Source organism: Pteronotus mesoamericanus, unplaced genomic scaffold (assembly GCF_021234165.1).
Source record: "Pteronotus mesoamericanus isolate MK-2021 breed Mesoamerican mustached bat unplaced genomic scaffold, CSHL_Meso_final contig_221, whole genome shotgun sequence".
In the NCBI taxonomy this organism is placed as follows: Eukaryota; Metazoa; Chordata; class Mammalia; order Chiroptera; family Mormoopidae; genus Pteronotus; species Pteronotus mesoamericanus.
Window position 1 is genome coordinate 12375087 of NW_026555092.1, and position 15763 is coordinate 12390849.

At 50.4% G+C, this 15763-nt stretch overlaps 2 protein-coding genes across 2 annotated transcripts; one reads left to right on the forward strand and one right to left on the reverse strand.

Moving 5' to 3' along the window:
• The first annotated feature begins 212 nt into the window (after nt 1-212).
• On the forward strand, nt 213-12766 carry SH3D21 (SH3 domain containing 21). The gene is given in 16 exon segments (XM_054572204.1): nt 213-216; nt 390-547; nt 644-707; nt 950-1068; nt 1296-1386; nt 1564-1619; nt 1725-1770; nt 1921-2021; nt 2154-2240; nt 2415-2457; nt 11078-11171; nt 11267-11323; nt 11447-11519; nt 11600-12459; nt 12559-12622; nt 12695-12766. Coding segments are annotated over 16 exon segments (1989 nt in total).
• A 923-nt stretch (nt 12767-13689) lies between these two features.
• On the reverse strand, nt 13690-15303 carry EVA1B (eva-1 homolog B). Its single transcript, XM_054571554.1, has 3 exons — nt 15140-15303; nt 14642-14739; nt 13690-14352 (listed from the first exon to the last, which is right to left on the reverse strand). Exons 2-3 carry the CDS (start codon nt 14706-14708, stop codon nt 13925-13927), a joined length of 495 nt encoding a protein of 164 aa, XP_054427529.1. The 5' UTR covers nt 14709-14739; nt 15140-15303; the 3' UTR covers nt 13690-13924.
• Between the last annotated feature and the right edge of the window lie 460 nt (nt 15304-15763).

The window sequence follows — 15763 nt, forward strand, 5'->3', positions numbered from 1 at the left end:
CTAGGTTGGGGGCAGAACCTGCTGAGCCGGACCGCCCCCTCTCCCACACCCACTCTCAGCACCTGGAGAGGGACCTATCCTATCCGCTCTGGTCTCCGCCTCCTTTGCTTCACAGTCTTGCAGCACGTCCCAACGTACCCAGGCCCAGTACTCGGCTGCCCGCGGGATTGCACTATCCTCCCTGCCCGGCTCTGGAGGGCGTCGCGGAAGCTATGGGTATGTGCAGAGGGTTTAGGGTGGCTCCTCTACACAACCGTGTGGAAATGGCAGTCAAAGCCTACACCCCTCCCCGCCCCCACTCTTCCGCTGTCCTCAACACGGAACCGGGGAACCGCGCCACGGCCAGGCGGCCCTGGCTGGGCCCTTCTGAGCCGCGCTTCCGCCCGCAGAGGTGCTGGTCCTGGCAGGATACCGCGCGCAGAAGGAGGGCGAACTGAATCTGGCGCTCGGGGACGTGGTCCGACAGGTGTGCAAGGGACCTGCAAGGGGCTGGTTGCGTGGTGAGCTGGGGGGCCATTGTGGCCTCTTCCCCGAGCGCCTAGTGCAGGTGAGGCAGGGCCGGGGGTGGGCTTGGCGGCACGGGCGGGTCTTAGCCCGCACCCTGGGGAGCTGAGAGCCCGTTTCCCCTGGTCCTCATTTCCAGGTGATCCCGGAGGCATTGCGCGGCGCGGGAGAGGCGCCGAGACCGCGCTATCCGCGCAGCCACGGTGAGAGACCGGAGGGTGGGCGGTCGTGTGGAGCCAGCTACGTCCTGCCACCCCCAGCCCTCAGGGACTGGCGCCTTTGTGGGCGGAGCCGCTCAGCCGGTCTGTGATTGTGGGTCCTCGAGCACAATACTCCGCCCTGGGGCGGAGCCTGGAGGTGCCGAGGCGGACCCTCTCAGCCGGGACCTCGCCAGCTCAGCGGACTGGCGCCTGGCTTAAGTGCCCTCGCTCACGTCCCATTCCAGGTCGCCCTGCCAAATCTAGGAGCCCCCAGAGATGGTGCAAAGTGAGCTTCAACTACAGCCCGGAGCAGGCAGATGAGCTGAAGTTGCAAGCTGGGGAGATAGTGGAAGTGGTAAAGGAGGTGAGGGGATGAGGTGGGGAGATGATGGAGCACGTCCCCAGGTGAGGGGAGATGCCTGAAGTGAGGGTGTGGGCTTTGGGAATGGTGAGGGGCGCAGAGACGGGGAACTGAGAGAACAAGGGTGGAGGTGGTCATCGGGCAGAATCGGGGCAGAGCCAAGAGGGTACGGTTTCTAGAGAGACCTTTGAGGCAGAACGGGATGCCCCTGCGTTCAACCCCCTCCCCAGATTGAGGACGGCTGGTGGCTGGGAAAGAAGAACGGGCAGCTGGGAGCCTTCCCATCCAACTTTGTGGAGTTGCTGGACAGCGGGCCCCCAAGTGAGACCTGGACCCTGTGACCCCGTGAGACCCTGTGACCAGACTCTGCAATCTCCAATGGCCCTCCTCGTGGCGTGAGCCTGTGATTCACGCATCCTGACCCTGTGTCCCCTTTGACCTCTTCTATGATCTAAGCTGTGAACTAGCAACCCCCCTAACCTCCCTTTCCCTCACCAGGCCTTGAGAACCCAGACATGCCTTCAATCAGCCCTGATCCCCAGCGGCCTCACAAGGTAAATTGGGTAGAATGGGCACAGAGGTGGTGCATTCCTCATGGGGCTTGGGGCGGGGCGGGTGTGGAGGCTCAGCTTGTTCCTCTCTCTCCCTGCCCTCGCTAGCTGAGCAGCCTCACCTATGACAGTCCTCCAGACTACCTGCGGACAGGTGAGCATCCAGCCAAGGGATCCCTCGCATAGCCCTTCCCAAAGCCACTTTGACTTCAGGGAGGGGGGCACCCAGCTAGGAGGATGGAGGAGGGAGCCGCAGACTGATTTGGGGAGGGGAGTTGGCTTCAGAGGACTGACCTCCTCTCAGTCTCCCACCCTGAGACCTACAGGGTCCTGTTCGACTACCATCCGGAGGCCCCAGATGAGTTGGCACTGCGGAAGGGAGACGAGGTGAAAGTACTCAGGAAGGTATGAAAGGCACAGGCAGGGGAGGGTACAGGGGAGGGCTTGTTGGGGAGGGCTTGTTGAGAAGGGGTGGGGCTTGTGGAGGAAGGAGCTTGGGGACCTGGCTCACCTCCCCACAGCATCTTTCTCTCCCAGACCACAGAGGATAAGGGCTGGTGGGAAGGAGAGTCTCAAGGCAGAAGAGGAGTTTTCCCAGACAACTTTGTGCTCCCACCACCCCCCGTGAGTAGGGAGCCAGACACTCAGGTGTGTCGGGGAGGGGGTGGACAGGCTACTCTGGAGGGAGTTGGGGGTCATGGTGCTCCCTGGACACAGCTGGAGGGTCACCCCCAAATGAGGATGGACCTAGAAATGTGGGGGCTTCTGTTCAGATTTTGATACTTCTTGTTTGCACAGATCAAGAAGCTGGCCCCACGAAAAGTGGCATCACGAGAATCAGGTGGGTGCCCTGGAAGCCCGGGATTGGGGTGAGGGGTTGTCCGGGAGGCCCGGCAGTCCAGCTTCCTGTGAACACCCACAGCCCCCCAGTGGTTCGGTGCACCTGCTTAGGAACTAAGTCCTGGTGGGCTAAGGGTCTGTTAGCGATGTATGTGGGTCAGTATTGTGTGTGTCAATATGTTCATGTTTCTCTGTCTCTTGAGAATGCAGCTCTGAGTGTGTTTATATTCATTTCATTTTTTTGTAAGAAAATATATGGATTGATGTGTCTATGAGACTGTATGTTCATGTGTCTTTTAAGTATGTCTATGAATAGCTCTGTATATGTGTCTGTGGGGATGTGGGTCTTTAATTTACCTTTTAATGTAATATTTTACATATGCCAAGAATATATATGCATATATATGTATGAGTAAATATATATAAAATATATTTTATATTAAAATAATTTATATTAAATAAATTATAAAATATATTATAAGTTATATAATATATAAATTATAATAAGTAGATATAAATGAATTATAATTTATAATTATAAATTAAATATACATTAATAAATTAAATATAAATTATATATAAAAATATATATATCGTGCTTTAAAACTACATGAAAAGCCATGGTCTATCACTCAAACCCAAGAAGTAGAACATTGCCATGAGTTTGTGTGCATGTTCTTCCTCATTCTCATTCTGCTACTTCCCCCACACCAAAGGTAACCACTGTCCTTAATTTTTAATGAGTTCTCGTGAATTTTTAAGTTTATGTACATAGGTGTGTGCCTAAACAATGTATCACTTAATCTATTTTTGCTTGTTTTTGAGCTTTATAAAAATGCTATCATATGTTTATAGTCTCTAGGACTTGCTGTTTCTAATCAGCATTATGTTTCTAAGATTCATCCATGTTGTGTGTATATGTAGTTCATATGTTTTTCTTTGCTGTATAATATTCCTTGCTATAACCTGAGGTGTTAGGGAATCACCTTAGTTTATGTATGTATCTGGTCTCTTCCTGATGTTGGACATCTTTATTGTTTCTAGTTTTTACTATTACAAATAGTGCTGCTATGAATATTCATGTGCCTGTCTTCTGGTATGTAGGCATAATTACTTCTCTAGGATATAATTCTAGGATTGGCACTGCTAAATTATAGGGTATATGAATGTTAAACTTTTACTAGATAAAGTCAGATTGTTTTCCAAAGTGATTTTATACTTCGACACTTCACCATCTGTGTATAAGAGATCTTTATTATCCAAACCCTCTTGGTATTATCTGATTTCATTATTTTTGTGAATCTAATAGATACAAAATACCATCTCATTGTGAACTTAATTTGCATTTCCCTAGTTAGTAATAATTTCTTGGAGATCTTTATATATTCTGAATCTCAGTCCTTTATGGGTTATACATATTAAAGTGTTGCTTTTTATTTATAAGTGCTTTATCTGTGTAGCATTGATTTTAAAGTGTGACCCAATTACAGCTTTTTTCATATAGACAGTCTCTTGTGCCAGCATTATTGATTGTTTTCTGCATGTGGGTTTTACACAACTGTTTTATGAGATTTATTCCTAGATACCTCAGAATTTTTATTGTGTCTCTGAAAAAGTTAGATATCCTTTTGTTTATTATAGGAATATAGAAATGCATTGATTTTTGTATATTGACTTTATAGCCAGCCATGGTGGTAACTGTTTATTTTAATTTATCTATCTATCTATCTACTTTTTTATCCTCACTCGAGGACATGCTTATTGATTTTAGAGAGAGGGGAAGGGAGGGATAGAGAGAGTGGAGAGAAACATCTTTGTGAGAGAGAAACATCAATTGGTTGCTTCTTGACTGAACCCAGGCATGTGCCCTTACCGGGAATCGAACCAGCAACCTTTCGATTCACAGGCCACCACTCAATCCACTGAGTCACACCAGCCAGGGCTAGATTCTTAATAAATTTTCTATGAAGACAGTCATGTCATCTGTGTAATCTGTGAGTAATGTTAATTTTGTTCTACCTTTTCCATCCCTTATGCCTTTTAATTTCTCCCTCCCTCCCTCCTTCCCTCCCTTCCTTCCTTCCTTCCTTCCTTCCTTCCCTCCCTCCCTCCCTTCCTTCTTTCTTTTACTGTAGAGGCTAGGATCTCAGTATAATATTGAATAGAAGTGGTGATGCTGAACATCATTACCATGTTTCTGATTTTAAATGAAATGCTTCTGTTGGAATATGTTCCCAGTTTTTCTTAATAACTTTGCATTTATTTTTACCACCCTCATCTGATTATCAATGTTAGACAGGACCAATGAATGAGTTAAGGAGTATGTACTTTGTTTCTTAAATATCTGGTAGATGTTATATATGATGGAAATCATCTTTCCTGGAAAGGTGGTAAAACTTGCCTGTTTTTTTTTTTTTTTTTGTAATGGGAAAAATATATTTAAATTTCTTTAATAGTTATAAACAAGTCTAGCCAAAATTCTGTTCTTTCTTTCTTTTCTTTTTCTTTTCCTTTTTTAAAAAAGATTTTATTTATTTATCTTTAGAGAAGGGAAGGGAGAGACAAAGAGAAGGGGAGAAACATCAGCGTGTGGTTGCCTCTCACACACCCCCTACTGGGAACCTGGCCGGCAACCCAGGCCTGTGCCCTGACTGGGAATCAAACTGGTGACCCTTTGGTTCGCAGGCTGTCACTCAATCCACTGAGTCCCATCAGCCAGGGCTCTTTTCTTTTTATTAAAACAACATAAATTTAATATCTCACACTTTTGGAGGCTAGAAATTTGAAATCAAGATATTGGCATGGCCATGTTTTCTGTGAAGGCTCTAGGAGAAGAATCTTTTCCTTGTCTCTGCTTAGCTGTGGTAGTTGTTGCTAGCAGTCCTTGGCGTATAGATGCATCCCTCTTTATATGGTCTTCTGCCCTGTGTGTGTGTCCAAATTTCTCTCTTCCAAATGATACCAGTCATTGGTTTTAGGGTCCACCCTAACCCAGTGTGACCTCATCTTGACTTGATTACATCTACAAAGACCCATTTACAGTGCTCTTCAATGGCTTCACCCCGGAACTCAGAGGGGAAGAAATCTGGCACTTAAGAGACTTGCACGGACCACATTCTATCTCCTGGTCCCTAGTTAACAATGGCTGGCCAAAAATCTGGATACAATTGTTGAATAGGATATTTGTGTAAAGTTGTTCATAATCTTCTCTTATAATCTTTTAAGTCTCATCTGTATCTGAAGTTATAGTTTCTTTCATTTCTAAGAATGTTTATTCCCTCTGGTTTTTTGTTCAGTCTTGTCAGAGTTGTTAATATATTCAAGTACTTAAGAAAATCTTATCGTACCTTTTTCATTGTGGTTAAAAAATATAAGATTTGCCTCCTTAATCACTTTTAAACATTTTTTAAATATTTTATTTATTTATTTTTAGAGAGATGGGAAAGGAGGGAGAAAGAGAGGTAGAGAAACATTGATCCTCTCCCATGGCCCACAACCCAGGCATGAGCCTTGACCAGGAATCGAACCGATGACCTCTTGGTTCACAGGCCAGCGCTCAATCCCCTGAGCCACACCAGCCAGGGCCTTAATCATTTTTAAGTATACAGTTGTGTTAACTATATGCCATCATTTTTCAACAAACATCTCTAGAAAGTAACTTTATTCTTTTTACTCTAGTTTGTTAGTTTTTTCTTTGGTGATAAATTGGTGAGTTTAGATTATATTAATCATAATTATATTTAACTTTACAGTCTAAATTGAAAGTTTTAAACTTTCTCCTGAATACTCTCCCAAATATTATTGCTGAATTGTTATTTCTTCTTTCAGTTCTATCAATGTTTCCTTCATGTATTTTATGGCTTTGTTGTTAGGCACATATACCTATACATTTACAATTGTTATATCTACCTATTTATTATTATGACCTCTTCCTCGTTGTCTCTAGTAATTTTTCTTAAAGTTTTTTTCCTGATATTAATATATAATTACTATTCTGGTTAATATTTGTGTGGTATATCTTTTTACAAACTTTTTTTCTTTTTTAGATTTTATTTATTCATTTATTTTTAGAGAGAGGGGAAGGGAGAGAGAAAGGGAGAGAAACATTGATGTAAGAGAGAAACACAGATCATTCAGTTGCCCCTTGTACTCACCAGACCAGTGACTGAATTTGCAACTGTGATATGTGCCTTGACTGGGAATCGAATCAGCAACCTTTCACTTTGCGGACTCTGGCCACCCAACTGAGTCACACCAGCCAGGGTTCTTTTCCCAACCTTTTACTGTCAACCTGTTTGTATTTTTGAATCTCTTATAGTTGGATATTGCTTTTTTTTTCTTTTTTTTTTAATTTAGTCTGACAATTTCTGCCTTTTAAGTGAGGTGTTTAGACCAGGAATTAGCAAATTATGGTTCATGGACTAAATCTGCCTTACTACCCTTTTCGGGGGGGAAAAAAAAACCCAATAAAAAATACCCAGCTTTGTTGAGTTAAAATTCACATTCCACACAATTCATTCACTTAAAATATACAACTTAGTGGTGGCTAGTGTATTTATAAAGTTGCCCAACACTGCCACCATTTTAGAACATTTTCATCATTTCCAAAAGAAACCTCGCACTCTTTAACCTTTACTTCTTCAGTCTCCTCTCTCCCTCTGACGAGCCTTAGACAACCACTAATCCTATCATACAATATATATGGTCTTTTAAAATGGGTTTCTTTCACCTCACATAATATTCTTAAAGCTCATTAATTTTGTAGTATGTTTTATATTTTATTCCTTTTTATTGCCCAGTAATATTGCATTGTATAAATGAGTACATCACATTTCATCCATTCATTAGTTAATGGATGTTTGAGTTTTTTCTACTTTTGGCTATGAACTTTCATGTGCAAGTTTTTATTTGGATATGTTCCATTTATCTTGGGTATATACCTAGAAAAGGAATTGCTGGGTGATATGATAACTTTATGTTTAACTTTGGAAAGCACTTCCAGCCTGTTTTCCAAAGTGATTGCACCATGTTGTATTTCCACTAGCAGTGAGTGAGGGTTCCAATTTCTCCACATTTACACCAACCATTGTCATTCTATCTTTTTTTATTATAATCATCCTAGTGGATATGAAGTGGTATCTCACTGTGAATTTGCTTTGCATTTCTCTGATGGATGATGGTGTTTGGCATTATCTTTATTAGGTATTTGTATATCTTTTGGAGAAATACCTATTTGGGTCCTTTGCCCATTTTTTTAATTGGGTTATTTGTCTTTTTATTGTTTGAACTGTAGGAGTTCTTCATATATTCTGGGTAGAAGTCCCTTATCAGATATATGATTTGCCTCTCTCTCTCTCTCTCTCTCTCTATTTAGATTTTATTTACTTATTTTTAGAGAGAGGGTATGGGAAGGAGAAAGAGAGGGAGAGAAACACTGATATGGAAGAGCTACATTAATCACTTGCCTCTTGCATGCCCCCAACTGGGGACCCAGCTACAACCCAGGCCGCAACGCAGGCGCGTGCCCTGACTGGAAATCGAGCTGGCGACCTTTCACTTTGCAGGCTTTGCACTCAATTCACTGAGCCACACTAGCCAGGGCACTTTTTTCCATTTTTTGTATTGTCTTTTTACCTTTTTTTGTTTGTTTGTTAGTTTATTTTGTTCTTTAGATTCCACAGATAAATGAAATCATGGTATTTGTCTTTCTCTGACTGACTCATTTCAACCTTTTTACTCTTTTGATGGTGTCTTTAGATGTACAAAAGTTTTAACTTTTGATGAAGTGCCATTTATCTAATTTTTCTTTGGTTGCTTGTGCTTTTGGTATTAGATCTATGAAACCAATACCCAACCTAAGGTTACGCCCCAAACTGATTGCGTTCCCTTCAACCATGACAGTGAACCTGCTGATCCTGGACCTGCCCCACACTCAGAAAGTCAATGTGGGGTGGAGAATGGAGGGGGGGATCGTTGCGGGGGTGGGTGGGTAGGCAAGAACACCATCAAGCGCAAATGCTTCAGAGTATTTTATACCTTTGGTCCATTTCCAGAGTACTGAAATGGTTGCTTTGTCACTTTTGTCCAGCTTTAAAGTTGCCGTGTGGGGTGCAAATTTGTCTACCACCTCGTTCAGCCATAGTCAAGCCCTGCTTCTATTATCCATTCCTTTAAACATTGCTTTCAAATTGTTCATGCCTTGTCTCACTATACTTACAAGTATAGATTTCTAATTCTCTCTCTAGCTTTTTGGCTATGTCTAATCTGCTGTTTAACCTATACATTGCATTTTGTTTCAAGAATGCTATTTTCATTTCTAGTAGTTTGGCTTTCTTCCTTTTTTTCCCCCCCTTCACATCTGCCTGTTTGTTACTGATGGCCACTATGTTGCAGGCTCATCCTTTATTTCTTCAAATGTTTTATACAGAGCTGCACTGTTTTCTCCACCTGACAATTTCAGTATCTGCTGTGTGTTGTGTCTGCTGACTCCTGCTCTCAGGGGCCTGTCCCTCATGTGCTTTATGACCTTTGTGTGCGAGCTCATGACTTGCTCTCAGGCTGTGGGAGTCTTGTACGCCTTAGCCGGGGAAGGCTTCTCCCGGAGACGGCCGGCTTCTGCCCCTGACTGCTGGTCCCAGGCTCGGGCGTCCTAGCGGTGCTGCCCCCTCACTGGCATCCTGGGCCCCGTTTTCCCCTTTCTGTGGCCCTCCCCTAACCTCTTTTAAGGCCAACAAGGCCCCCAAATTGTATCCTAAGCAGGATACAATTCCTGTTTGGTGTGAGAGCCCCGCAGGGCACCTAATCAGTCAGACTACCAGAAGCAGAAGTGAAAGTTAACATTTTAAAGCAAGAAGACTTGACTTGGGGTGGTGAACACTCAGTACAGTATACAGATGATGTATTATAGAACTGTACCCCTGCAACCTATATAACTGTATTAACCAATGTCACCCCAATAAGTTCAACTAAGAAACATTTTAATGAACTTTGTCTATATACCAAACACTCTTCTAAGCTCCTCATGTGGATTAAGTCCCCCAGACTTCACAGCAACCCTGCAAGATGTGTACTGTTGTTATCCGTGTTTTATGGATGAGGACCTTGGGCCACAGAGAGGTTAGTCACCTCCCCAAGTTTTCACACAGCTGCCAAGTCATTGAGCAAGAACTCAAACCTGGTATCTGGTTGGAGGATCCCTGTTCTTGCCCACCACGGTGCGGCGTCTGAGGATTTGTGTGCATACCTGTGTGATAATGTGTGTGTGCGTAAATTTCAGCCTGTGTGCATATGCCAGAGTGGCCGTTTGTATGTCCATGGATATGAATATCACTGTGTGTGACTGCTTTCAGGTGTTCCCTCTGATGTCACCTAAGTGTGACCTCTTTCTATAATTGAAAATTATATATATTCTGCTCTGGCTGGTGTGGCTCAGTTGGGGCATTGTCCCGTGCACAGAAATGTTGCAGGTTTGATTCCTGGTCAGGGCACATGTCTGGGTTGCTGGTTCGGTCTGCAGTCAGGGTGCACACGAGAGGCTACTGATTTTCTCACATCAGTGTTTCTCCCCCACTCTCTCTCCCTCCCTTCTTCTTTCTCTAAAATCAATAAACGTGTGCACAGGTGAGCATAAAAAAAATTATACTTCATTCTCCTTCAATAATAATCATAACTCTTCTGACACACTACGTGTTTTACTTCTTTTGCTTATGTCCACTTCCCCAGTAGAACACACGTTCCCTCAGGCTCTGGGGGGGGAAGACCACTCCGTTCATAGGCAGGGAGAGTGCAGGGCGAGTACAAAGCCCAGGCTGGAGGCTACTGCCTCAGTCCAGGTGAAGATGGTGGTGACTTGATCTAGAGCACACAGTGGCAGAGGTGGTGACAACAGGTGGATGTAGGACATGTTTTAAAGTTAGAGCGGACAGGATTCACTGATGGGTTGGATGTGTGCAGCACAAGGGTATAGAAGAGGTCAAGGGTCACTCCTGGTTTCATCGCATGAGCAAGCGGGTGAATGGGTGAGGTAGGGAGCGCTAAGACGGGCAGGTTCAGAGGGCAGAGAGGTTAGGAAGCAAGAGGGATGTTGGCATGTGTTGAGTGTGTGATGCCAGTTAGCTCTCCAAGTGCAAATAACGAGAGGACAGTCGGATATGAGTCCAGGGAAGAGGAAGGAGCTCGAAATGGAAATGTTGGAGTCGCTGGCTTATTAGTGATAATGAAACCTGTGATGCTGGGCAAGGTCTCTGAGAGAGTAAATGAGATGCAGAGCCAAAGAAGTTTAAGGGAGGGTGAACTGGAAGGTGCTGCCACGGTCCAGGGCGGAGATGAAGCCTGAACCAGTCGCAGCGCTCAGCAGGGGCAGGTCTCAGGAAAGCATGGAGAAAAGCCCCGGTAGGACTTGGAGCCACCTCCCCCGCAGAGGCTTCCCTGATCACTCCTCGGGGTGCTCCCACAGTGCCCCGCGCCCGCGCGGCCCGAGGGAGGTCAGCTTCCCAGAGCTCCCAAGGACCAGAGCATATGCGGTTCATCTCCTGCCCCCCATCCCTCTGCACAGCACAGGGCAAGGGGCCAGCGGCTTGGATGGGTGAGAACAAATGCCGCACTCCCCTCTTCTCTCCCAGCTCCCATTAAGGAACCAAAGAAGATGATGCCCAAGACAGCCCTCCCTACGGTCAAGAAGCTGATGACAGCCCACACTGGGCCCAGCAAAGCCAAGTAAGGAGCAAGGTGGGGTTGGGGGGAGGGGAGGGTGCAAAGGAAACGCCGTTCCCCTCCCTGTACCACCTGGGTCTGGGGGGGACATGTTGCAGGCCAGTCCGGACGCCCAGCGGAGATGGACAGAAGCGCCCCTCCCGAGACTCTGGTAGGTGCAGCTCGCCTCCCTCGGTGGGAGGAGGGCTGGGGGACGAAGCCGGTGCGAAACTTGGCATCCCACGAGGCCTGGGCCCCTGATGGTCTGCTCTTGTAGGCTCCAGTGGCAGCCTCCTCAGTGGGGGTCCGGGCCACCCCGGCAGAAAGCGATCCAGGACCCAGGCTTCCCGGCAACAGTCTGCAACTAGTCGGGTGAGAGGCCCACAGTGTGGAGGGGCAGGAGGCCAGCGGGCAGAGTCTGCTTCCCAGGGCCATGGGGTGGGAGGGCAAAGGACCCCAGGCCCAGGGGAGCCCTCAGCTGAGACCTTCCCCCACCGCCACAGGAGGAAGAACGGAGAAGCCGGGCAAAGGCCCCTCCTGTGAATAAAACCCCTCCTCTGGGCAAGACCCCCACCCCACAGAAGACCCTGTCTCCAGAGGAGCCCCCTAACCCAGATGAAACCCTGACTCCAGATAAGACCCCCACCCCAGAGGAGGCCCTGATTCTAGAGGACAAGGCCCCGAGCCCAGACGGGGTCTTTTCTGTGGATGAAGCCCCTGCTCCCGGTGTCCTACCTGAAGACCAAGCCCCTGGCCCAAAGATGGCCCCCTATGGGGATGAGGCCTCCACCCTGGAAGAGGCCTTGACCCCAGAGCGGATGCCCTCTGGAAAGGCCTCCCCTGGGGACGAAGCTCAGCTCCATCCCTTCTCTCTGGAGGCAGCCCTGCCCAAGGGCACGCCTCTCGTGGCCAGTGATGCTGAGTCCCAAGGGGAGGTCCACATGGCAGAGGAGGACCTCCTATGTGTGACAGAACACCCCCTGGATAAGAGGGACAGCTCTGCACTCCAGCCCGAGACAAAACCGGGGTCCCTGTCTGCCCTTGAGGGGGCCCACCGCCCGGAGGAGGCTGCCATCCCCCTGGGGGAGGCACCCGCCAAGGATGAGACCACATCCAAAGAGGAGGCAGCCCCTGCTCAAAAGGATCCACATCCTATCAAGCCAACTCCAGACCCTCAAGAGACTCCTACACTCCCTTCACTGGTCCCGCAAAATCCCAGGGACAGCAAAAGTGACAGAGAAGACATAATGAGGCTACAGGGCGAGGTGGAGTCTTTGAGGAGGGCTCTGGAGCTGCTGGGGGCGCAGCTGGAGTAAGTGGGGGAGGGCAAGGAGGAGGTCGGAAAGAGAAGGGAAGGGGGCAGCTCGGACCAAACCCTGCCCACCCCTTCCCCACGCTCTCTTGTCCACAGACGAAAGCTGACGGACATCTGGGAGGAGCTGAAGAGTGAGAGAGAGAAGCGCAGGTTGCTGGAGGTGGGTGCGGTGCGAATCCCCGGCTGGGAGGGGCTGGTTGGTGGCCCTCCCCCGACGCCTTCTTCTCACTAGGTTCAGCTGAAGCAGAGGACCCAGGAGTCCGGGACCCCGGGCTCCAGCCATGCGCAGACGCAGATGCACTGAGGGTGGATACCCCCGGGAAAGACCAAAGTGGGGCCTGGAGGGGAGTCTGCTCCGGCCACCCACATCCTTGCACATGACTCTGGGAAACCCAGGAAAGTAAACTTCGCTGTGTACGCACTGCCTGCCTGCCTGGTCTGTGCGGGGGCGGAGCCTCTGCGGCGAGGGCGGGGCCAGGCTGGCGCTCAGCATTCCCGGAGGTCTCTCCCTGGCACATCTGGCCAACATGTGGCTCTCATTACCGTTCCCAAGGCCTGCGCGCGTCTATTTTTACCCACCGGATGGGGCGGGGGGGTGTTGGAGGGGGCGTCTCCTTCGGACGCCAGCGGGCAGGAGGGGCCCAGGCTCAGGCAGGGTCAGGCCCGGCCTGCGGCCGGATTCCGGAATCCTGCTGTGCGCCAGTTCCTCTGGCGGCCCAGCTTTCGAATCCCCGGACCCCTCCCAGGTGGCTCCTCTGTCCCCTCCGCTCAGGACTCATGAAACTCACCTCCGCTTAGCCAGGCACACATGGTGACACTGGGGCTAATAGCACCTTAGCATCAAGGTCAGCCTGGCCAGGCCTGCTGTGTGTGTGTGTGTGTGTGTGTGTGTGTGTGTGTGTGTGTGTGTGTTTGCAGTGATGCATGAACCCCGGACATTTACAGGGACGGGTGACGTGTGTCCAGGCGTGTGCCGGTAAGGAATGCATTTGTGAGGAAGTTCGAGTGATACTTGTTCTGGGGGAGACTGGTGAAGTGCTGGAGTGTTTCCGCCATCTGTGAAGTGAACGCAAGCATGTGCGCTGAGGACGGGGTGACGGCGGTGGTTAGCCTGGTACAGGGGGCTGGTGGGGCCGTAGCCCAGGGGCCCTCTGCGTGACAGGAGCCTGCGGAACGCTGGAGGCAGGGGGTAACAGAGGGAGACTGAGTCACTAAGAATGCAGCTTTCATTGGTCACTTCACCTCTTAACTGTCCCCTGGAGCGGGGATGGGGACCCTGTGTCCTGCCCTCCCCCCAGGGCCTTCGGGCAGGACTGGGGAAGGGCGCCTCCCAGAGTGTGGGGATGCACGCCCAGTAGCACCGTGGGAGCTGTGGGGGCGGGGCCGACTTAGCACCTGGGCTGCTACGAGCTTGGGTGCACGTCCAGTACCTAGAGCGCCCTGCAGTGGGAACGAGGCCCGGTCAGTAATAGTGCATGCGGCCCAGGGTGCCCGTGGCCGTGGGGCCGGGTCCCAGCGTGCCGGTGCCCAGCAGGTCCGGCTGCCCCGTGCGCCAGATCTCTCGCAAAATCCGCTCCCGTTCCTCCAGGCGCTGCGCCCGCTCCAGCTCCTCTGCCGACGTGAAGACGTTAACGCTCAGGGGCCCATCGGGCTCCGTGGACAGCTCAGGGCCGGGCAGCGTGTCGTCTTGGCCCAGGCGCGTCACCGTGTCCTCTTCGTCCTCCTCTTCGTCCTCCGCCTCCAGGGTGCTGCGGGGGTCCCGGCGCCGCGCGGGGACCCGGGGCCGCGGGCGGGGCGCGCAGGAGATGCTGATGACTACCAGGCACAGGGTTAGCAGCAGGCCAAAGCAGACGCCCAGCACGAAGTAGAGACCAAAGCTCTCGGGGTTAGCTGGAGGTCAGAGGGCAGAAGTCATGGAGGGGCCCTGGCGGGTGGGAGTCATTCCATCTCGAAAAGACTCCAGGTTTTAAGTTTGGGGGACAAGGGCAGTACCTCCTATTTGAAGGACATTAGGTAGCCGTCATCGGGCAATGGGGGGCAGTGAGGGATGGGGGTAATTGGTTGTAGGTGACTAGCTGCGGGGGCGGGGGGTGGTGATCATAATAGCAGGGGTGAGGAGGGAAGGGGTGTAGTGGGGCCTGAGAGGGACAGGGAGGGGTCCATCCCCGGCCGCCCTCACCGCGGATGTGTGCGTAGGCCGCCAGGCTGTTGCTGAGCAACTCCATGTCTCTTCTGGGGGCATCCATGCTGCTCGGGGGGGACAGCTCCCCTGTCAGCCTGTGGGGTCAGCATGGTCAGATCCTAATCCCCAGCCTCGGGCTGACTCCGACCCCGCTTTCTCCTCGGGGCAGCCCCTCTCCCTGGAAGAGCAGCCCCAGGTCCACCCTGGAAAGAGCGCGTCCCGACTTCGTTGCAGACTTGGGCCGCATCTGGGGATCCTGCCCCTGCGCACGGATGCCCCTCCAGCCTGGGGGTCAGCGAGTGGGCGCAGGAGGCTCCGCTCCCTCTTGAGGTCCCCCAAAGAGGTCCGGTTTCGCTGTCCCGGGAGCCCCATGGTGAAGAATCGCGGGTGTCTTCCGCTCCCTCTGGGCGAGCTCCGGCCAGGGGAGGCCGCCTCCCTCTCCCATCCCGCCCGCCCCCAGGGAACCCGCCCGCCCGCAGGCCCGGGCTCACTCACCGTCAGCGCCCCGTTTCCCCACGGACCGGCCCCAGCGCCTCCAGCGGTCGCACACACCCGGGCCCGGCCGCCCCGCCCGCTCGGCTCGGCTTCCAGGCCGTGGCAGCGCGGGCCGGACACGGACACGGGCCGATGGACCAGCCGGCGGAAAGTTTCCTCGGAGGAAAGAGGAGGGACGGGGCGGGGCGGGGCAGCGAGGCGGGGAGGGAAAGGGCCGGCGGAGAACAGGGAGAGGAGGGGGGAGCGAGGCCTGCGGGGCGTCTTATCCCCCCCACAGGAAACCGCAGGGGAGGCGGGTTCCAGGGACCCGCCCCCAGGCTACGAATAACAACAATAATAATAATGAGGAGGATGGAGTTCTGCCTAGGTGCCCGTCAATGGGCTAAAGGCTTTACCATATTCTTTTATTTAATCCTTCTTTTTAATAACGCTATAATGCGGTGTCATTATCCCCACTTGGCAGATAAATAAACTGAGTCAAGGAAAGAGTGAAAAGTTTGACAGAACGATCAGGTCAGGATTTGAACCTGCTGCTCTCTGACCCTAGAGCCTGGCTGAGCTCTTAACCCTGTCCCCACGCCTTGCTCTCCCTCTCAGCGGTCTTCTTCACCCAGGGAAGACACC